Genomic DNA, 23,359 nt, shown 5'->3' with positions numbered 1-23,359 from the left:
CTACATTTATGCATGTATACATTTTGATGTACTATTGTTAGTTTAGTTCATACTGTGTGTCCAGGAAATAAAATCCTGTTCAAAATCCTGCCTTTTACATCTAATGAAGTTCAGCTGCTATAATTCACTTAATTTCACTCATACCTCATTAGATTTTATCTCATGTTTTACATGTTGTTGTTATGCATCAATGATTACCGACACAAAAATTGACATTTTGATTCAGAAAATCGATGCATGAATTAAAATTGTGCATTTATAAATAAAATATTGTCACTTTCATACTCAAAACTGCTAATAAATTGTCAGAAAAGATTAAATCTAAGCTGGTAACCTCAGAGGTATTTTACAAATGTATTTATCTTCATGATTAACATGTATGAAATTTACCCATGAGATTTTTCTTTATCCGACCCAACTCTGTATCTTTCTATCATATTCGAAGTGATTGTACAGATGCGACAACATCTTAAGAGAAACGATGTTCAGCTAACTGTAGACTTTGACAAATATCGCTGCTGAATTTGTGTGTGTTTTTAATTTTTTTATTTCTTATCAATAAAGTCACTGCAGCCAGACAAAGAAAAACTGTTGGTGATAGAAAGTAAGGGGAAAGACTCGGGACGACAAAGGTAGTCGTTTCAACATGCACATTCGTAGATAATATTTAATTTAGAATTAGTGCATCTCTGGTAGTTCAAACATTAAGATGATTATTTTTGCACAAAGTGGCAGATCAGCAAATCTCCAGAAATCAAAGAAAAACACACTGTGAGAAGGAAAAGGCTCAGAAACATCATCAATCTGTTCTAAATTCTGTTTTGCAAATGATTCCGCTGTAACTTTTGGGTCAAATCAGACACAAGCACACATGTATCAGCCCACAGCAGAGCCTGGATGTGTATTAGAGCCAGACGGAGCGTATACCTGCCCTTTTACTGGACTGCCATTCATAGTCAAGGTGAGGGCCAAGGCCCAACAGGTCCCAGTAATGACCCCTCAGTCCCAGCAGCAAGGTGACGGAGGCAGGCCGCTCTGGATCGTTCTGTAAATGGCTTCATAAACTCATTAGCGATGGATGTGCGTGGAACAGGAAAGGCAGAGATTACAGTGCCTGTTAAATGTGTCGGGCAGGTGAGAAAACGATCCCCTTTCACCTCAATAATAATAATGATGACGGTGTTTCTCCATGCTTTTGTCTCGATCAATCACGTGTGAACGGAGCTGCAAGGTGAGACGGGACAGAAGAGTTTCTCCTCTCGCCTCTCTGTCATACGTCATATCCCCTGACTCACAGGAATATTTGAAGCATCTGTAGTTTGATCACGACGATGAGGAATTAAAGCTCACAACCTTTTCTTTATAGACAAGAGCACAGAAGAGTTAATACACTTTTATATTTATCTAATATATTTTCCTCTTTTGCTATGATGATGGTCTGTGGACATAATCCTGCAAACCTGTATTTTAATCTTCAAATAAAGACACTGTTAATTACTCAGGGTTCTAATGTAACTAAGTGCAATTTTGAAGATAGTTTAAGTGTTTTAATTTCAGAGAAAAAAATATGGTACATTTGACTTCACTACATTTACATGACAGGTACAGTCACCAGTTACTTTACAGATTAAAATCTTATTTCAAACCTTACAAAAATCTTATTCATCCATATGATCCAATAATATATTTATTCTGTAACACGTGCAACAAAATTAAACCTGCATAAGAAGCACTTTTTGTTTTGTAGGTTTAAATACACTTTGCTAGTAAAGCTTTCCTACTTTTATTGAAGCAAAATCTTAAAAACAAAACATGGAGAGTTTTTGACAGTGACTGAATCACAGGTGAAATGAGATGCTTGTGTGAAACCAACACAGGGCTTTAAATAAATAAATAAAAATCTCTTTCTGTGCTGAATGTCTGGTTTTGGACAGGAACATCCAGGGAGTCGTCGCAGAAGTTTTTGGTTCGGCCCGAGTGACTCTTCACTTATTGTTTCTGTGTCCTTTAATATCAACGTTTTTTAAAAAATATTATACATCTTTATGTTGAGTGTAAAAGGTGGAAAGGCAACTGTTTATAGTTCAATAGCTCTGTTCTCTTTTGGGTGATTTTCAAACTGCAGTTTGGTTCTTGGAGAAAGTTGCTGCAGTAAAAAAAAAAAAAGGGGATATTTGCACAGCTGAGATATTTCAGCGTATGTGAAGTCAACTGATGGCACTCGCACCATTCCTTGGTCTGAACGTGTAACTAACCTACAGATACTGAATGAAGGAGTGCTGATGAGGAGTTTCAAGCTTTGGGGCGAGAGGCTCATTTGGGAAGGATGGCCTGTAGAGCTATTAGAGAGCAGGCCTGCAGCGCTCGCTCTCCTCTCAGGCCATGACTATGAAAAGAGGACGCTCTGGGACAATGGTCCGTGTATTCCTTGTCTGGCTCCAATACACAAGGAGGACATGCTGCCTTCTTTGCAGCAACACAGCAGCTCTGTCATTAGAGGACACTTAGAAGAGCAGCTTCGGGGGGTTTCACAGATCTGCAGGCAAGATGAACGGAGGAGAACTCAGCTGAAAATGCCAATGAGCTCATTCTATGAGCTCAATGTCCAAAGAATCAAAATCTATTATTTACTATCAAAAGATTTGGGGAAATCAGCAAAAACTGAAACCTGTGGGGGTTTCCACCACTGGACTATTTCAGTATCATGTTTAGTGTGACAGAAACTGGGTTTTACTTTCACTTATTTCAACAATTTCCAAACCTGGTCTGACATGATTTGACTGGTTTAATAAACTTTAATTATCTGCCCAAGAAGCAGAGATCTTTAACTTGACTGATTCTAAAGATTTCAAGTCTAAATGTGAATTAAATGGCTCCCTCCGGACAGAGATTTTCTGCAGTGCACGCCAGTAAACACCGGTGCTGGGGTGGGTGGTCTGGTGGTGGAGGCAATCAGAAGGAGCATCCTTATTGTTCAGGCCGAGTCGAGAAAGTCTGTGTTTGCTCTCTTCATTAGACATTCTAGTGTCAGCGAAGGAGAATAAATAAAACGCGCTGAGGTCAAAGGGAAGGAGCGGTTCGCTTCGGTGTTTAAATGTGTTTTAACAGTTACTTAAGGCTCTGGAGACGCTCTCTGCCACTTCCAAATGATGGAAATGAGCCCGGAGAGTTTGCAGAGCTGGCAATAATCCAAGTTGAAAGAGAGACCGTCTTTGTCCTCGGGTAGTGTAAGAAAGCAAATCACTTCCTTCAAAGACGCTCTTCATCTTCAAAACCTCAGAGGAACCGATGAAAGAAAAAAAGTTTTGGGGACATTGTTTCCTGTGTATAAATCTTTTTCAGTAAATCATAAGAATCTTTTTCTCCAAGTGTAACTTCAGTGAGCAGGATACGGAGACTGACTTTTGTTAGACATTAAACACAATAAATAAATCCGCCATCAGATTTAAGGCTTTAGACCAACTTAGATTGTTTTAGGAATCGACCTTCCCCCGGTCAGAGCAGCCACTTTCAAAAGGACGGGACGGGATCAACCTGTGGATTAACACAGTGAGTGAGATTAGTGGAGTTGCAGTTTGGTAAAACCAGCAGCACCGCGCTGTCTCCACACCTGACCCGCTGAATTTGACGCCTCAATTACGCGGGGCAGTTATTCAGTTTGAAGAGCGACACCGCTGCTGTTAAAAGGCACACGTGGGGAAAAGAGCTCATTGATTTTATACAGGAAAAAGATTATGGACTGTTTACACACGGAGGTGATTCTTGACTTACAACCGCTTGAGAGAAATACAAATTAAAACCTCCAACAGGCTGTGGCTGAATTAGAAGATGGCAACAAAAAAAAAAAAAAAAAAAAAAAAATGCGCTTGGGATCAAAATGGGGGAGAAAATCAAATTAATTAAATCAGCACAGTAGATTCTCTGTAAATCGTACAACTTTAAGTCGGCGTCCAATTGTGAAGCGACTTGTTACGCTGCTTAAAGCATCTGTCGGGCAGCCGGGACTTAAAAGGCTCCAAAATAAGATGATTTGGTAACATCAAGGCTTTCCCAGCGGTAATGATTACATTTGGACTTAAGATCCATGCAAGAATTTGTAGCCCAGTAAATCTCTCGACTTCCCTGCCCCCACCACTCTTCAAAAGCCTTGTCATTCAAAGGGTTAGGATGTTTGACAATCCCAGCTTGTACTACTCCACCAATTAATTGGATACGTTGTCGGGATGTTCGTTTCTCTCATCTGCTACTTAGAAAGACAAAGGATCGATGGGGGGCTGTTGACACCTCTGTGTCCGGGTGGAGTATAAATGAGGAGCCTCTGCTGAGGAGAACCATTCACTCTCTCGCTGCACTTGGAGCAACAACTTGTTTTTTTTCTACGAAGACCTTCGAGATCTTACTTTTCCTCTTTTTTAAAAAAAAAAAAAACATCTGGCAGAATGCAGGTGCCGAACAGACCCGTCGGAGCTTATGGATACTCTGTGCGTAATTACGCACCAGCGTCGCTGTTCCCGCAATACCAGGGGAGCCAGTGCGCGTCATCAACGAAGCCTCCCAGTGGAAAATCTTTCACCATTGATGCTTTGCTCGCCAAGCCGGAGGACACAACCGGCGGCCGGACGAGTCCTTCTCAATGCGGAGTGAAATATCAGCCAGCTGCTCCGGTCCTGCCTCTCAGCGGACACGTAGGCTTACCCATAGCACCGGCACCGTACGTCTACTCTCCAAACATGTTGCACTCAGCTGTTCACACACAGCCTGGGTATTCAATCTACTGCTGCCCGCCGTTCACATACCAGTCAACGTGTCGTGGAGCATTTTACGCACAAGGTAAATTGAGTTACTGCCATTTCTTACTGCAAACAAGCAAAGCAAAAATGTCAGGAAATTAAATCACCTTTCACGTGACAATGTGATTGACAGTCTCTCTCTCTCTGCTTCACAGCTTCAATGTCCAAAGTCAACGCAGGCCTGCATTCGTTCAAGACCAAAGGTGGGAAGTCCAAACGGATGCGCACCAGTTTCACCAGCGAGCAGCTGTCCCGGCTGGAGAAGGAGTTTGCCCGGCAGCAGTACATGGTCGGATCAGAGAGGTTCCTCCTGGCCTCCGCTCTGCAGCTCACAGAAGCTCAGGTATGTAAACATATACTGAAAAACCTTTAAAATCTTTAAAGCGTGTCCTCAGAAACACATTTACATACATCTCTTAAATACACTTCAATGTTCCTAATGTGCGTCTTATTTTCTGTCTCCAGGTCAAAGTCTGGTTCCAGAACCGACGCATCAAGTGGCGCAAACAGAGTCTGGAGCAGCAGCAGGCCAAGCTGGCCAAACTGGGCCTGGCCGCTCCGCCAAAAAGCCCCGGATCTCAAGGGCACGGAGACGAAGGCGATGAGGATGAGGAGTTCTCCGACTCAGACGTGGACATCGACGTGTCCGATGACTCCACTGACCACTGCTAACCCGCCGCCACTGGACTTTTCAAAACAAGACTTTTTGTACATAACCGCTGAGAAAGGAGGCCTCTGTCTCCAGCTACGAGTATTTAATAGATGTATAGTTATATATTTAATTTTCTACATTTATTGCTCTTTGCTGAGTTCACTTCACGTGTTCCATGTTTGTATATTTGAATGAAATATTCAGAAATATATTTTATGACACTAATGGTGACCTTGTCCTCGTTCATTGCTTTTTATTCAGCCACTGGGAGTTTGAAGTGTTTGAATAGTTAAATGTGACATTTTGTGTGGCAGGATAATTTAACAGAGCTGAATCAATCATCTATATTAACTCACAACAACCAAAGTTAGAAGCGTTATTTTTCCTCTGTGATGATCCGTGTGGACGGGTTCAGGAAACCAGATCAGGAGAAAAACATTTGATTTAAATCTGAGGACAGTTGTGGGTTTGTTCTTGCTATTGTCAATCAAATGTGATCAGAATACACTCACACAGAAGCAGATCAGCTGGGTTTCAATAAATTATACCTAAAGATGTGCATTTCCAGGTATGATCTCTGATTGTGGTGCATCTAGCTGAAGAGAAATCTTTTTGAGCGGGTTTTGAGCGGGTTTAAAAAAAAAAAAAACAGATAAAGTTCAGGTTTACATTAAATATTAGAGGCATGGATACAGAAGATTTTGTCCACTCCACAGATCATGTTAGCTGACCACATCTAAAGTTCATGAAGACAGTTTAATGATCAAACTACAAAATGCAACGAGGTTCTGTTCACTGAACAACCAGATGAGTCTCGATTTCACTTGTATTAAGTGGAAGTTTTCCTGAGTGTGAGTGAATCTGCCCAGAAACTGATTCAGCTCAAAGAGAAACGGCCTCCTCTCTAATGTATCCCAACAAAACCATCATCGTGGCCCTTTGACCTCTGCTTATTGCTCCTCCATCTGTGCCCAGTTTGAAGACGATGGAGACATTTCCTCCCAGGTTTGATCCAACGATAAGTCTGGGACTGACTCGGGTTCCCCTCTGATATAAGCTAAGCAAATAAATAACCAGCTCGGGGATTAGCTGGGATATCTGTAACCCGGGGTGGTAGGGGTCAGTCTGTCTCTGGGCCGGAGAGCTGGGTCTCACTGTTTAATCTGTTTAAACGGTCAATACGCCTGTTCTCACTGCTTCTCAACGGACAGGTCTCCCACATGCCCACCCACCGCCGGCAGGTGTCCTGTCTCTGCTCTATTGAAACTCGACGTCTTCCCTCCAGGGCGGAAAGGGACTCACGCTGTCCGCTGAAGCCTGCCTGGCAGACATGAGGGATAACACACAGGGGAGGGGGCGGTGTGTAGAAAGGATTGGGATGTAGCAAATGAGTCCATCAGAGCAGCTAATTGGGGTGGTCAACCTGAAAGTCCTGTCCTGTGGATAACTCGGTCATATTAAACAAAGAGGGCTGATGGGAGCACAGAGTGGTGGCTCCCACCTCTTTAATCCTAAAGTCTTTTAGCGAAAGTTTAATGCATTAAAGTTTTGTGTTAATAAATTCAGCTTCTATCAAAGTACTTTATTAGAGCAAGATAGAGCTGATGATCGAGAGGGAATAGAAGACGTAATGTCGCCGTTCTGTAGCTAAGATTAAGAATAACACAAGCAAAATACCTCGTATAGATTTCTAACAAGCAGATTTATATATCTAAATTATTTCATGTCTATTTTCCGATGACAAACCAAACAGGTATCTGGACTCAACCGACCACAAAGACAGGTTGATTTTTTTAACCCAGTTAATCGAGTTTCATCCACATGACAACATGTTTGGTTTCCTAGTTTACACTTTGAATAAATTATGTAATTGACTTGATGTTCTGCTAATAATTTCTGGCTTTAAGGTTTGATCACCCATCAATACTTTTCACTTGTGACTTCTTACAGTTAAGTGTAAGTGTGGACATGAACCACAAAGTGTTTTTCCCTCTCAGATTGTTTGTTTGAAGCTGAATATCTTCAATTTAACAAGAGAAATGGGGAACTTTGACATCACAGAAAGTTATGCTTTTCTTTCTTATATTATTTAGTGACCCCTCAGATTATCCCAGGTTAGGAACTGCTGATCTGTGTTGTACATTAGGGCTGTAACTAACTAACTTCCCACAACCCAAGAAATAAGAGCATGAATTTCTTAATATTTAGACTAACTGCATTTACAGCTATTGAGCTGCACATCCACTCCCTCCCCTTTCTGCTGCTCTGTTGCTTCACTCAATTATTTCCTGTGCAAAATGTTTTTCAGAATAAGGGACTCTTGTCTAAGTAGAAGTATGACCACCAGGTCACTCAACTCAACCAAAAACAGTTAAACATCAGTATTATCACCAAGTTATTTCAGTCCGATCGGATCAACTTAGACTTTTACCTCTTAACTCACAGCAGTTTGTACTGTTGATGTATATTGGCACGTTTGCAGACCTGCTCTGTTCATCGAAGACATGAATTCACCGTCTTCTTTCATTGCTGCCGAACTGAACTCAACAAACTGTAAAACAAACAAACGAAAACCCTCAGGAAGCTTCAAAGCCGTGAGCAGCAGAGATGCTGTAAGAGGGAGAAGACGGCTGGTAACAGTATCAAAGGGAGAAGTTTAATAAACAGTAACAGGGTTGATCTCTTTCTCTGTCTCTTGTCAGAGAAAGAGACCCCCGCCTGCTCTCTCCTGGCGTCCCCGCTCGGCCTGATTAGGGCCGAAGCGTCACTGAAGGAGCAGAATTTTTGTAAAAACCCCGGAGAGCCGTTTCTGATGTGATCAGCTGGGAATCAGAGCTCCCCCCCCTCCTCCTGTCCTCTCTCCACAGCCCAACGTAATCCCATTGAGGAACAGAATGGAAGCAGCCAGAGGCCTGGGAAAACCTGGAGAGTCCTGGGGAGGGTGGAGGTGGGGGTCACCGGGCTCATCGTCCCAATTAGCACGGGGCACCTTAACGGCTGGAAACATGCCAGCGCTGGCTGGGCTTCTTAAGACTCTCTACAGGCTCCGAGCTGAAGCGTCTTATGAAAGGCAACTGTTACGTCTTCATTCGTCTCATGACCTTTGGCTCGTAATCAACTCTTACTCCTTTTGCACATGAGCACTTTACACTATTTGTCTTGTTGTTGTTTTTATCCACACTGTCCAGTTGGACAATATTGTGTCTTTGGTGGCTTGTTCTGTATTTTCTAGAGCCGAGACTGTCATAGTAGAGTTTTTATAGTATATAGAAACTGTTTTACTCTTAATAGCTGTGTCAATGTGACGGTTTATGAAAGAGAACTTACACAAGCAGTTTGATGTTTCACCTTAGACTCTAGAAAGTTGTAATTTCTCTGTCATTTTTTCACAATTGCCTATGATTCCTTAAACCAAAACATTAATAAGTTAATTAACAAAGTATTCACCAAATTAATTGCTAATGGAAATCATGTTGATGTGTCTAAACATCCTCAACACACGTTGACACGCATGTTACTGTGCACAAGACTTCTTGTAGCACGTAAATAAACAAATCCAAAAGATATGTGAATATTTAGCATTCATTTGGTCAGAATTCCTGAGTGTGCAGCCAACAGCAAAACTGAAATAAACTGAACACAAATATATAAATTTTTAAATGTTAATTGTACAAATATGTTTTACAATAACCTAAACTAGGGCTGCACGAAACTATGAATTTCATTATCAGTGTATAAAATGCCAGAAATCAGTGAAATATTCCTGTTATAATTCAAACTCTAAGATATCAATTGTACTTATGCTAAAGTTTGATGAGGGTATTTTTTAAAAATCTCTTTGTCATCACTCCTTGGAGATGAATTCATGCTTCAGTGTGTCTACATTAATACCTACAAACATACTTACATTAAGACTACAGCTCTACAGCAAGAGTTTATTTTGTTGTCCCTAGATTTAAATGCCTTTGGTCATATGACTGAGGTCAGCTGAGCTCTTAGTCTACACCGTCAGATTGTAATGCAGCTCCGAGAAGGTGTGAAAGTTCTCATGGAGAGCAATAACCTCCAGCTCCAAAGGGGAGACTGCGCTTCATTTGACCAACGCGCGTTTTAGGGTGGGCGATAGTAAAAATAAAAAAATAAAAAAAATCCTCCTTTGCATTTTATTTGCAGAGGCGAAGGCCCCTCTACTCCATCTAATAGTCATTAGCTTTCATTACAAGCGTTTGAAGTGGGAGCTGCCCTTTGTCTCGCGGTGAAAGGAGCGCATTTGAGAGGCACAATGACTTCTGACACGGGCACTGACAAGAGGAGCTGAAGTGAAACTGATGTTTTGGAGAACAGACTGTTTTTCTCCCAGGAAGTAGCAGTTCCTGTTCAGACACAGACACAGAGACAGAACCACGAAGGATTTAAAGGCCAGTTTAGGAGGATTGGACTGTATCGAATCCGCTGGTTCTCAAATTACTCGTAATTCATCCAACGTGCGCCTTTTACGCACGGCACATCCCATAAATAAAATTAAAAAACGAAACATGTTGGATCATATTATCACAACTTAAGACTATAGATAGATACTATATTATAGATGCACTTAGCTCCTTATAAATCACTGCAAAATTCATGAAGGTACTTTTACGTAGGTCAAGCACGTTTATGATAACTCAATAATATTTTTTATCTTACATCGCTACAAGGTCAGTATACCACTCACATGGGAAATTATTATGTAATTTAACTGTTTTGGCTTTGAAATTTGTAATACACACGTTTTATTCTGGCTAAAGTTGTCAAGAATCGACTGTGGCCACGCAGAGCAGCGGATAAAGTTGAGGAGAAATACCTTTTCTGGGTATGAGCACGCATTTTATCTTTATTCTTTTCTCCAGAGCCTGTTAAATGTGGGATGTTTGTTTATGCTGAGGAGGGAAGCCGGTGGAGGAGCGGGGCCCGTACAGGTGGCTAAGCGACCCCACTTCTCATGCAGGTGGCACAAACGCAGCGACGTGCTACTTTTCCCATCTCGTTATAATGGGGTGAAATTTTCCAAGTATTTAAGTGGAATAGATTAGCTGAACACACAACGCTAATGCGAAACAAAATGGCCAATTAGTTTATTAATGAACGCGGGAGGTGCGAGAGAAACCCGGAGTTTGAGCTGAGCCGTGAGTTAGTCTGATGGAGACACATCAGGCGGGAAAAGACTGCAGAGACAATTCATACAGAAATAAATCCTGATCCCAATCATTAATCACATATACTGGAAGGATTATAGCCCATAATAATCACATTAAACTATTTGAATTATTTCGTTAAAGGAATATTGGTGTAGAATCATTTACTGCTGCAATGACAAAGTATTTCAGCGGCTGGGGACAAACCACATAAAGAATATATTGAGGTGTATTTAGTACATTTTAATGTGTATTTTAGTAAAGGAAAATAAATGTGGATGATCTGGTTTATGCAGGATTCTCCTCCCTTGAAACAGTGTAGTGGTAAATTACAGGAAGGTTATAAGCCTGAAGACAAAAAGAGAATTAAACAGTCATTTCCGGAAAGGTTCATTTGAATATTAAATTTCATATTATCATCAACGTGGCTGCAACAGCCATTTACTGATTTGTAGAAACATCACAAATTGTTGTGTAATATCACATATTGATAATTTTGCATTTTCTGTTTTAGGATTGAACAGTTGGATTGGAAATAATAAGGATTATTATTATTATTATTATTATTAAGCTTCCATTGACCTCTGCAGGAAACCTCTAATCCTCTGAACAATGCTGTGCCTCAGTTCAGCCACTGGGGGGCAGCATTGGCCTAAAAACAATATCCTCACATGAACTGGGTGAATTGGGAATTGTGGACTGGTGGAGGTTTCCCCCTCACAGCTCCAATGACACATCACGTCTCTAGCTGCTGGCCTTTACTGTTGGAAGTAGTGTTTATCAAACACGATTTTTTTTAAATAGTAAACGTTTGAACTAAGAGAGTTTTGTTTCGCACAGCTGCCACTTTTTTAAGGTCACTGGGAATATTTTTGGGAAGTTATAACATACTTAAGGGTTCTGGTGTCATGTTTACCCCTTAAAATAAGGAACATCTTCAACCTTTGTGAATAAATCTTTGTTAATGCAACAACTCAAAATGTGTGATAGTCACATAATGATGAGATCGCGCTATGTTTGTTATGGGAGATTACATTTGTCACTATGAACGCACCATTAAGTCCAGGCACTCAGACTATCAGAGCCTATGTAAATATTAGAGTTAAACTAGTATAACTTTTAGTTTAGACACAGTCCACTAGAGGGCAGCACTTATCTTACACTGTGCCTTCTGTCTTCATAGTGGTCTCTGTTTTGGACCAGTTCACTGAACCCCAAAAACAAACACTGTAGACAATTAAAACTGACCATTAACCAGCAGAATGAACATTTTTGGACAATGATGTGGGTGAACAGTTTGATCAGAGCGGACTTTAATCTTGTCTGTCAGGAAATCTGGTTTTCAACTATTACCAAAAACTGTACAGGAGCCAGAGTCACAGTCATTCGTAACATTTAAAATATATATTTTCTCAAATTATTAGAGAAAAAAAGTCTAATATCTAAATATTTCTGCACTTCATCAACACAACATGTTTTTAATTGTCGAACTACTTTATTTACTTTTAAGATATGTACCCTGGACTCCCTGGAAGGTCAGTGATCACACTACCTTTCTACATATGTGGAATAAAAAGTGACCAGGGATCAAATGTAAACGAGAAATTTGTAAATTTTGCTGGAGCCAATGTTCTCAATCTTTTTTTTTTTTAGTGACACTATAAACTAAACAATAATCTGAGTTGTTTAGAGATTTTTTTTCTGGCTTTCTCCCAGAATGATGTGAAAATACAAACAGTTTGGGAAAGTTTAAAACAAGTTAATACAAAGTTTTATTGTTATAATTTGTTTTTTCATTTAGACATAGTGGCTCTATGGAAAACTGAAAATAGACACAAGTGTTTCCTGTCAAATCCTTAACCAGCTGTCCTTCATAATGTTTTGTTAACTATTCTCTCTTTTAGTTTACTTAATTGGACAATGTGTAACCTGTGTCACAACTGAACCCATTCTCCCTTACTGCAGCAAACCTATTATTAATATATAATCTGATGCCATCCAGTGTGGGCCATATATAGGGCAGAATAACACAATACGTTTAAACATTGTTTTGTTGCTGTTATACAGGAACGTTCAAGGGTATTAAACAACCAAAAAGAAGGCTACACCACATCAAAGGTCAGAAGTCGCCTCTAAAAGTCTCTCAGGATATCTCAGTAATATTAAACTACAATCAAATACAGAGGAATTTAACAATAAAGCGAAGATATTTCCACAGTTTGAGATGAAGATCACTGTGGTCAGACTCTCCTCCGCAGCCTCGGGGTGGGGGAAACTAACAGCAGGTACGGAACAACGGTAGACTGCCCTGCTTTGTTTTTGTTAATGCAGAGCGATTTGATCATTTATTAACCAGCAGAGATCAGGGTCAGTGCGTAAAGGCCCGCAGGCTTTCATCGTTAAACTCGGTCAGCCCTCAAGTTCCTGCTGCTGCGGTCTCAGGTAAAAAAAAAAAAAAAAGAAAAGAAAAGAAAGACGGTTTAAATATAAAATCCTGCAACAAAGAATGACTGTGACCGAGTCCTGATTCGCTCTTTATTCTGAGTTATTTTTCATTATTTCTTGTACCATCTTCAATACTGTGTTCTTCCTAATCTCAATCACTATGGTTAAGGATTTATAATGTAACTTTACAACAAAACATAATAGTTTCGAACAGGACATTTAGTTTAAATGAAAAAAATTGTATCCTGAAGCAAATATAACCCCATTCATTCTTCCATTTTTTCTGCAATCCTTTCAATTCGACAAAAATAATCGACAAAAACAAGCATTTTTAATAGGATGGAATTCATTTATCGGCCTGTTAATTTCAACAGTGGCTCTTATGAGTCGTGGAGGAACAGAGGAAATATATTTCCAGAGAAACTTTGCTCAGAGCCACATAGAAAAAGACATGCAGATGTTTATCTGTCCACACAGTCCTTCACTGAGGACTGTGCTGAAAGAAGTTAAAGTGGAGGAGGAAACATTGGGCGCTTTTTGGACACAGAGCCATTCACAGAACCTACCGCCGTCTTTAGGAGCCTTTAGCTCTAAACGCCTAATCAACCACTTGTTTTACCTCATAATTCCCATCGGTAATGATTTTCTAATGCAACTTCTCAGCAAACGAGCGTTTTAAGAGGTAAATGATCAACTTGGTTAGCGCGCCATGCAAGCGGAGCACCGGGGGACCAGCCAGCCTCCGAGCTTCCTCTTTCCCTGCTGATTTCTCCTGCAGGACCATGCAATCTGTCTGCAGGACGACCTGCTGCTCCACTGCGCTCATTGAGCACAAACTGAGCCAAATCATTTTCTTGATGCCAGTAGAATGGTGTCTCATAGTCTGTTTTCCAACATGTTGCTCTTTAATCATGAAACTACTGAAACTATTAAAAAGTGAAATTATCTCACGTTTTGGTTTCAGGATAAAAACTACATTTTAATTACTACATGACTAAATGACTAAATGACATATCAACATGAACACAGTCCACCAGTAACAGACTGGAGGATTTTTTTGATCATTGACCGGACGATCACATTATTATAATTATTATTATTATTATTATTATTATTATTATTATTATATCTGTAACAAAAAACGAGTAAAAAAATTAATCCAATTCTGCCCATATTTATTTCCTTTCCTGATAAACATAGCTACTGAGTGGAACATGTGTTGCACCAAGTAAAAAAACGTTAAATCCACAAAATAAAAACTTATAATTTTACAGAGCTAATACTGAGAGGAGACACCGTTTATAGTACTGGGAGAACAATGTGCTGCAGTTTTACCTGGATATAAATCTGATTCAGCAGAAACAACGAATTGCTCAAATATGTTTGAATTACACGAATAAAACTAATGAAAAATACATACATATATACATATATATATACATATATATATATATATATATATATATATATATAGATTGAAATAATAAAGAACAGCCGAGCGGAGAGAAAAATGAATTGACCTTTACGTAAATCAGCCTTTACCGTGTTTTTCTGTTTCGCCTTTAAACGCATATTACAGGTGAGTAAAAGCATGTGAAGTCTATATATATTCTTGGTGGTTAACACACTTCCAGTAACACGCTCTACCCTTGTATAATGATGATGAAACGGGCTCTAAATGTTATTAAAGCCCTCGGAAAAACGTCAGGTAACTTCAGGTAGTCAGTTGAGGGTGAAGAATCCCACTTGTCTCCATGAGTAATTTTCCTGAACAGGGTTTAATTTCTTGACATACAGGCTTCAAGATACTGACACTGCTGCAGAAAACGACTGAACCTGCACTAAAACAAGTGGAACTTTCTCACCCCCACCGGCAGATTGTTTTCCCTTTAGAAAAACGAGATATTAAGGCTGAATAGGACACACAATGACCCATTAATTGCAGCACACATGTTTTCTCAGCGTGTCTCTGTAACTAAGCCGCCCGGTCTTGTGTGATCTATGAAGCAGGTACTTGAGGAGACCTATTGGCAGGTGCTGTGGTCCAATCAGCTCTCTCCCTGCGCAGCGTCAAGCTACATGGAAGCTCGGAGGCGCTTTACTTGGTGCGCACTTGTGCACAGAAACCCTCCGAGTGCGTACAGACTCCATGGATCAGGGCAATTTGCAGCACTGTTGAGTTTGTGTGCAAAACCCTCCACGCACCCTCCATCTTTGATCATGCATCTTTGAGAGGGGGGGGGTTACCTTTTCCAGCAAGAGGAAGGGAAACGATTGATCACTTTCCTTTGGTGTTGGTTTTCTATTTCTTTTCACAAGATGATGTTTTCGTCTGCAGGAAAGCGCTGCTTCACGATAGAGTCTCTGGTGGCCAAAGAGAACCCTCTAACAGCCGAGGATCCCATCCGTCCGACGGCTTTAAGTTACTCTAACCCGACGACAGATGCCTTAATGAACGGTTACCAGGGTCCACCGGCCAGGTCCCTCTACCAGAGCCCGGACCTGGTGTTCCCAGAGACGGTAAACCACCCCTCCCTCACCGTGGCTCCACACCAGCTCGGAGGCTCCCACCTACAGCATCCGCACTTCTTCGGGACGCAACACCGAGACCCGCTCAACTTCTACCCCTGGGTCCTACGGAACAGGTTTTTCGGACACAGATTTCAAGGTATGTGATGTGGAGATATAACACCACCGTTTAGGACATTCAAATATGACGAAGCAGGTTTTAATTTTACTTAAAGATCATACAACTTTATTCATTCCTGGAATGGTCTGCCTAAAAACAAACAGGATGCTCTGCTTTTGTTTGAATTTATAGATCTATGGGTTTTACTGTTTGGAGAAATTCATAACATGTGTATTTGTATAATTCAAAATTAATTAACACAACTTCATGACTATTAGATAAAAGTTGTCCAATCTCTGCTTTCTGAGAAGTTACAGACAGCTGGATGTTATTGGACATGACATTTTCGAACATGATATAATTGCCAATATTGAGAACATTTCCTGTTTGAACAATAAATTGCTGCCAGATAGTATAAACGACAAGGCCACCGGGTCTGCAGCAGGCTGTCGAGCTGCTCTCATATTTCCACTCTCATTCGCCCTGCAGCTACTCTCAGAAAGCCACAGCCAGAAGAAGATAAGCTCTGAGCTTGATTTTTTTTTTTCCATACAAGAAAACTCGCCCTGGGTTAGTTTACAATTGCACTGCAAAAAAAAAAAAAATCTTGCACGACAACATCCAGGCTATAGAGGCACAATAGATAAAAATCCATGATAATAAGTTCAGTATAATGGGAACAGAAACGCAAATCTGAAGATCCAATACAGGCATTACAACAGCAAAGGGTTTAACTCAGCCTGCAGTGATTTATTTACCAGACAAACAACTGTGCATCTATTACTCAGTAAATGCATCTCTACAACCTATTATGGCATGTTTTAACAAAGTGTATTTTTTATTTCATATTGTACTTTATTGCATGACTAACTGGTCCTGTATGACAGAAGGTGTATATACATATATTTTACACTAAAGTCAGAATGACATAAATCCATAAAATTCCCCTAAATTATTATAATAAAATATCCACCTATATTTCCACACTGGCAGTTTGATGTATCCTAATTACAATATAGTTTAATTAATAAATATCCCATAAAGACCTCTGGTGGATTTTGTTGTGGACTTTCTTACTGGATGCAAGAAGACAAAAATGAAATAAAAAGGTTAAAAATAAATAAATAGATAAATAAAAAATAAAAGATCACCATTATATTTCCAATTCAGTCGCCTACTTCATGTGCGCATTAGCAACAGCCTTCTGGAAGATTTTACCCTTAAAAAAAAAAAAAACCTGTCGTTTTCTGCCTCACATCTTACACCTGCTTGAAAAAATATTCTAAAACAGATCAGGGTGAAAATTTATTCGTTGTCAGTTAATTAAGCGCTATTCACAGTAAAAAACATATTCTCGCTCATTCAAAACACTATCAAAACACTTCATCTTAATTTAGCCTATGTGCTATAAAATACAGTATATTTAAATGTGGCCGTTTATCCGGCTGTTTTAAAAGCTATTTGATCAAATAAATATATAATGTCAATTTTCTCATTTATGTTTGGTTAATATAGGCTATATTTGGCTGAACCCTTCTGAACCAGTTTAATAGCAATCAGACAAATTAATAGTGAGAAATAAATAAATAAACGGCTATAGTTAGAACTAAATTGTTTTTATTAGGCTTCTACTCCATTTTTAATACAGAGAAACTACTTGTAAAGCTTCTCCGTCTGCCTGAGGCCACGTCCAAATGTGCCCACCCCAAGATAGGCAGCTAAAAGGCAGGGTTTGTAATTAAAGGAAAGAGAAACAATAGAAAAGGGATGTTTCATGGAAACACGCAGGTCGCTTTGTTAATGCTGTTGGTAGAGTGTGAGTTCAGGTATTTAAATAATTTGACAAAAACTTATATTACTAGCAATCACCAGCAAATAGGCCTATTTAATTTCTTTATAATATTTACTTTATACAACTAGTCATAATAAAAATAATAATTAACAATAAATAATAATAATGAAGAGTCTTTTAAATTTTGCTTGACCTCTGCTTTCTATTACCATAATAACAACATCTACAGCTTAATTTGTCCATTCTTATAGACTCAGAGCTGGTTCTGATTGGTTAGCTTATAGGACTGGTCACACACACTTGACAGCCAACCTGCTGCACACTGTCCAGTCACAAAAAAAACAAAACAAAGCGTTTATAATGTTTGTTACCTTCTCCAGTCTCGACTGACGCCCCACTTCCCGTTTCAGGTAACGATGTGTCCCAGGACAGCCTGCTCCTCCACGGTCCTTTTGCCAGGAAACCCAAGCGCATCCGGACGGCCTTCTCTCCCTCGCAGCTCCTCCGTCTGGAGAGAGCCTTCGAGAAGAATCACTATGTGGTGGGAGCCGAGAGGAAGCAGCTCGCCAACAGCTTGAGTTTATCTGAAACACAGGCAAGTTAAGCTAACGTTAAGCTAACGTCATGCTAGCAACGACGCACTTTTCCCCAATAGTTTTATGATGTTCGAGTCTGAGTTTCTTCTCTCAAACACGGCTAATTTAACTCTCACTCACTTTTTTTTTTTTAACTGCTTCGAAAAAATAAGAAGTCGACCCCTTAAAGATCTAAAATCGTCTCATTATTAACAATTTCTGCTTTTAACTTGACTTTACTGAGAGCAGCGTTTCTATGGTAACGACATTCTATTCCGCTCACGCTACCGTCAAGTGTCGCGATAAACCACGAGAATATTTCCACTATGAGAAAACATTTACCTAACATTACTGCGTTTGTCGTCGCGAATGGACGAGGGAGAGACTGTATCTGTCTGACAGAAAGTAAAGGGCGTACGTGGGAAATATTAAGGGGATAATTCAATTAAACATATTAATTAAATAAAGGCAAGTTATCCCCGAACAGTAACCATGGGGGGTAACTAAGCAAGATGGAAATATCAGTGTGAAAATGACATTTGTTTCAAAGCCAAAATATGAAGAGAAGATTTTCGGTAATGTCAATTATAAAATGATGACGATGATAATAATAATAGTAATAATAATAAGAGTTAGTATCATCAATTCAATTTAAAGCAGCAAAATTAAAAGGTAGCAAGCTTAACTTAAGGTGATTATTATTTTCAACTACTGTTAATGTCTTTTTTAAATTGCTTATTTAAGTGTTACGTAAACTACAATGGTTTGAAATATAGGTAGCCTAAGTTATTTACAAATAAGGAATTATCTGAGTATTTTTGCTGTAACGTTACAAAATGAGTCTATTACAATGATACTAAGGAAATTATAAATTATTTTTGAATTGGCTGTATAAAAATAAGAGCATTTTATCATATCATATCAGACCCACAGTTTGCAACACAGTACACAGAGCTGTTGCTAATACTGATACTGACAGTGTTGTATTGTGCACTTTTAAAGAAATTCAAAGTTTTTTTAAGATATGAAAATCTGGGTAATCCACTTTGAAGAATTCCCTTTCTCCAGTCACACGAGACATGGCTGTAGTTCAGTTAGTCTCTTACAGATGTTTAATTCATGCATGCTATAGGATAAAGACGAGTAAATATTATTGATGCTGAACTTTAATGAGTCCACATTATCTGGGTGTCAATTAGGCCTAATAGGCAATAAAAAGAGTCAGCAATATGGATAAATGCTGCTTGCAAGTTTAAGTTTTGTGTCAGTCAATAGGAGGCTTGCAATTAAGCACCAATTGCATTATGCTAATTATAACAACAGTGAACTGAATGTTAATTAACTCACACAAAGTTTATTTGGTCTTGAGTTTAAGTATGTGCTGCAACAACAACAAAATAAAAAACAATGGGGAGCAGAGATGACAGCTTTAGTTATATAATCCAACAAGATAATAAGAGAGTTGATACTAATTCATGAAAATGATAAAATCAAATACTGCTGCACCTTTCCTGTGGCTTCGTTTCCACATAGTTCCCTGTGGCAGCACCACTGTAGACAAACAAACTAAAGCACTACCATCCAGCTCTGGTATTTGAAATGAGCCTGTGGCCTAGAGAAAGGCAAGAGAGGGAAGGAAGCTAACATTATGAAGCCCAGCGATCTTGTTGCTATTTAAAAAATGGATCCTGACCACATATAGGTTACTCAGCCAAGCTCATATTCCAAGGTCACACTAGGAACACAAGCCAGACGAGGAAGCTATTTAGCTTGTTGGCCTTTCCCCATGTATTCATGCAATTTTCAGTCATGGACGCAAAGAGAAGTTGCCATTTAAGATTTAAATAACAGTTTCATTTAACAATTGAATTAATTTTAGACAGGAGAGGGGGATCAGTTGTGGAGGGAAGAGTAGTTTTGTAGGATTGTTAAAAAGAAAAGATAGCAAGTAAAGCCTACACTGGTTTCCAGGGGGTGAATATATTCAGATTTTGGGAGAAAATGAGAACTCTATGCATTATTTTAATTTTTTAAAAACAGAACATAAATTAGCAGTGAGTGTGAAAGTAAATTTTCATTTTATTTTGACTTAAAGAGCCTGTTGAACCAACTGACAGAGATTTAAGCTTGTCATCAGAAACTCACAAATAGAGCTGAACCAATTAAACGATTAATCGATAAGCCAGAGCCGAGCTAATTAGATAATCAATTAATTGTGTATGTTATTTTTCAAACAAAATTACCAAAGGTTTTCTCGTTCCAGGTTCTTAAATGTGAAGATTTATTGCTTTTTCTCTGTTTTAGAACATTGTTTTGGACTATTGCTCAAAAACATTTGGAGACATCACCTTGGACTCATCTCGCTTTTTTCATTTGCAAATGTTTTACATTTTATAGCCAAAGCAATTCATCAATGGACTGTGTAAACACTCTGCAGATTAATGGATGATGAAAATAATTATTAGATGTAGCCTGTTATTAAAGACATCAATGCTGAGTCCATTACATTTAGTAATGGGGCCCTAGAACCAAAACACATAGAAGTTGTCCACCTTAAGAAATGTCTATTGCATATTGTTTATATTTCACTCACTGGGATCAGTTTGACCTGCTACTCTGACATGACACAATGTGCGTTGCCGTCATCATGTAAACCTGTGTATTCTTCTGCCCAGGTGAAGGTGTGGTTCCAGAACAGGCGGACCAAGTACAAGCGGCAGAAGCTGGAGGAGGAGGGACCAGACAGCCAGCAGAAGAAGAAGGGAAACCACCACATCAACAGATGGCGCATCGCCACCAAGCAGGCCAGCTCCGAGGACATTGACGTGACCTCAGAGGACTAAAACCTCGGTCCAACCTCCGACAACGCTGCCCTAAAACCCGCGTCCCCTTCTGACGCATCAGAGGACCAACACTATTTATTATGTAATATTATTAAGTATAATTAGACACATTAGAGGAAGACGCACACGGACTAAATATGTGATCACCACACATCTCTTCATCGAGGTGCTTTACTCAGTGACACTGGAAGAAAAAAAAAAAAAAAAAACATCTTATTTAATGACATCCATCCTGAATGACTCTTGATGAGGAGACATCCCTCCATCGTTTAATGATCTTTGGTGTGTGACAACCAAAGATGAAGAGAAACAACGTCAACCTCGATCATAGTGTTTGTTTTTTTGTTTTTTTAAATTGTACATAGGCCACTGTATGAAAGGTTGTTTTTGAAAGAGGCTATTTGTTTCATTAAAGCTGTTTTTACCACCTGCTTAGGTCATTAACACCTCATTGCTCACTCCTCCCACTCCGCCACCTGTGTACCGTGTTAATTTAAATTTTATCCTCAATGACGAGAAACGTGTTGTCGCACACTTTTAATCCACGCAGTGAGTCGAAGAACGGCTTGGTGACTGGCACGAAGAACAAAACAGGAAACGAACCGTGTGTCAAAAAGACAAGATGCAAATCTGTCGGTCTCTGCATGATTTGGTTTTTTAACTTTTGTGACTTGAGAGCCTTTTCCGGCGCTCTGTTACGCTCCTTAATGAAGATCCTCCACAGAGAGGCGATTCATGGCCAGCTGTGCATGACTCTGGGACAGATGAGTAGCTGCAGAGACCCCTGGTGTTAGGGGCGAGTTGTGCCACATAATAAAAGCAAGTTCACAGCTATGTGCTTCGTCTGCCATGCCACATTTGTCACTGACGGATGACATCTCGCCATTTGTTGAATGTCTGCATTTGCCTAATTTCATTGAGCGCAGTGTGTGGTATAAAACATATGAGAACATACTTTTCAAGCAGAACATGTAATTACAAAAAGATGTTTTAGAAATAAAAACAAAAACTATTTCTCTGATGGGAAATGTAATGTTTTTATATAATTCAGGTACCATTTTTTTTCAGTCAGTCAACCGAGCTCAAGAGTCTGCAGGTTTTCATTCCAAGCAGCCATTACAGCTGCAGGTATCACTCATTAGTTCCTCCTCTCCACGTGAAGCTGCATGAGGAAATCAGTGTGAAACATGCTGCTGCAGTGTTTGATTGGAATGAAAACCTGCAGACACTCGGGCCTTCGCGCCACATGAAATGGTGAACAGTTCAACCAAAGAGGAATTTTCCATTTTCATGTTGTTTTATGTTGTAAACTAGAGTTGAAAAAGTATTCCTCAACGCTAAAAGTTTAAATTTGAATTGTATAAATATGTCTCATGACACCCCCCACCCCAAAAAAATCTAACAACCCCTTGGGAGGGTTTCTCTTAGTTTGGGAACCATGGCTTGAGACGGAGGTGTCAGGAATGGTGCAGGACAGCTGCACAGGTGTCAGGTGTGTTACTTATCAGCCGGTATTTCCTCTGAATTCCAGCAGAAGGGGGACACAGAAATAATTCCCATCCAAAGGATCCGAGCTCTGAAAAAGAAAAAAGAAAAGAAAAAAAAAGAAAGAGGGAAAGTAGTCACTATTGTGCGCCTCCCCTTTCACCAACCGCCTCAGTAATCATCTGTCAAGAGAAACGGAAGGAATCTCCTCCTAATGACCCCGAGTCTTTAGAGATGAGCCCTGACGTCTGACCCTGATGTTTTGTAAGTCAAGAGGCAGAGAGGCAGCAGAGAAAAGGTGGGAGGCAGACAAGCCAAACATGCTGCAGTAGTCTCACCTTTTCACAAAGGCGCACAATGCATCAGACATCTGCAGTTGCAAAAGGGGCCACATGCCTTGTTTTGAGTTTCCAGGACATCCTATACTCACTGCAGGTGCAAACACACGGTACAAAAAAAAAGATAGAGATTCAGCATTCCTTATTGTCCAAATAAACATCATCAAAGGTGTATTTTAACCAACACAGCAGCTCACCCTGACCTGTGAAGCTCTACAACCATCTTCTCGACAGGCAGGTGCGGTTAGGGCCAATCACATCTCAGTTAGGTAAAAGGTCAGCAGCGACTAACGAGAGCTGCGCCTCTCAGTTGTCTGTTAGGGAAAACAATTAATTGGAACAATCACGCCCGTCTCCCTAAACACTGCGTCTCCTGTCGCCTGAGTCAGCAGAGAGGAGAGTTCAGGATGAGAGCAGGAATCCGCCGTGAAAAACAAGAGTCTCCCCGGAGGCGCAGGGAGCTGCTGCTGCTGCAGAGGTGTCGGAGACCTGAAGTGAAGCACGACGGCTGGTTTCCTCATTATTGTTTTCTGTGGGATGACTGAAGCCTCCTATTTTCTCTACTAACACCACAAATCACATGTGTTTTATTGTTGGTTAATAAAATTGCACGTGAGGTGATAAATCATGCAGCGC

The 23,359-nt window shown here is 39.9% G+C and overlaps 2 protein-coding genes and 1 long non-coding RNA gene across 3 annotated transcripts in view; 2 read left to right on the top strand and 1 right to left on the bottom strand.

Moving 5' to 3' along the window:
• LOC130180290 (uncharacterized) overlaps positions 1–18,632 on the bottom strand; it is a 32,120-nt gene extending 13,488 nt beyond the window's left edge. The window contains exons 1-2 of the long non-coding RNA XR_008829385.1: positions 18,199–18,632; positions 17,854–18,066 (exon numbers count right to left, since the gene is read on the bottom strand). This is a non-coding gene — a long non-coding RNA (uncharacterized LOC130180290). The remainder of the gene's footprint in view (positions 1–17,853; positions 18,067–18,198) is intronic.
• On the top strand, positions 3,654–5,581 carry noto (notochord homeobox). The gene is made up of 3 exons (XM_056393749.1): positions 3,654–4,830; positions 4,946–5,133; positions 5,256–5,581. Exons 1-3 carry the CDS (start codon positions 4,440–4,442, stop codon positions 5,460–5,462), a joined length of 786 nt encoding a protein of 261 aa, XP_056249724.1. The 5' UTR covers positions 3,654–4,439; the 3' UTR covers positions 5,463–5,581.
• emx1 (empty spiracles homeobox 1) lies at positions 14,709–21,327 on the top strand. Its single transcript, XM_056393750.1, has 3 exons — positions 14,709–15,729; positions 17,893–18,077; positions 20,733–21,327. The coding sequence occupies exons 1-3, from the start codon at positions 15,381–15,383 to the stop codon at positions 20,898–20,900; spliced, it is 702 nt and encodes a 233-aa protein (XP_056249725.1). The 5' UTR covers positions 14,709–15,380; the 3' UTR covers positions 20,901–21,327.
• Positions 21,328–23,359: the final 2,032 nt, after the last annotated feature.

This window comes from Seriola aureovittata, chromosome 13 (genome assembly GCF_021018895.1).
Source record: "Seriola aureovittata isolate HTS-2021-v1 ecotype China chromosome 13, ASM2101889v1, whole genome shotgun sequence".
NCBI classification, from domain to species: Eukaryota; Metazoa; Chordata; class Actinopteri; order Carangiformes; family Carangidae; genus Seriola; species Seriola aureovittata.
Note: the sequence above shows the minus strand (reverse complement) of the source record. Positions and strands in the feature narration are given on the sequence as shown.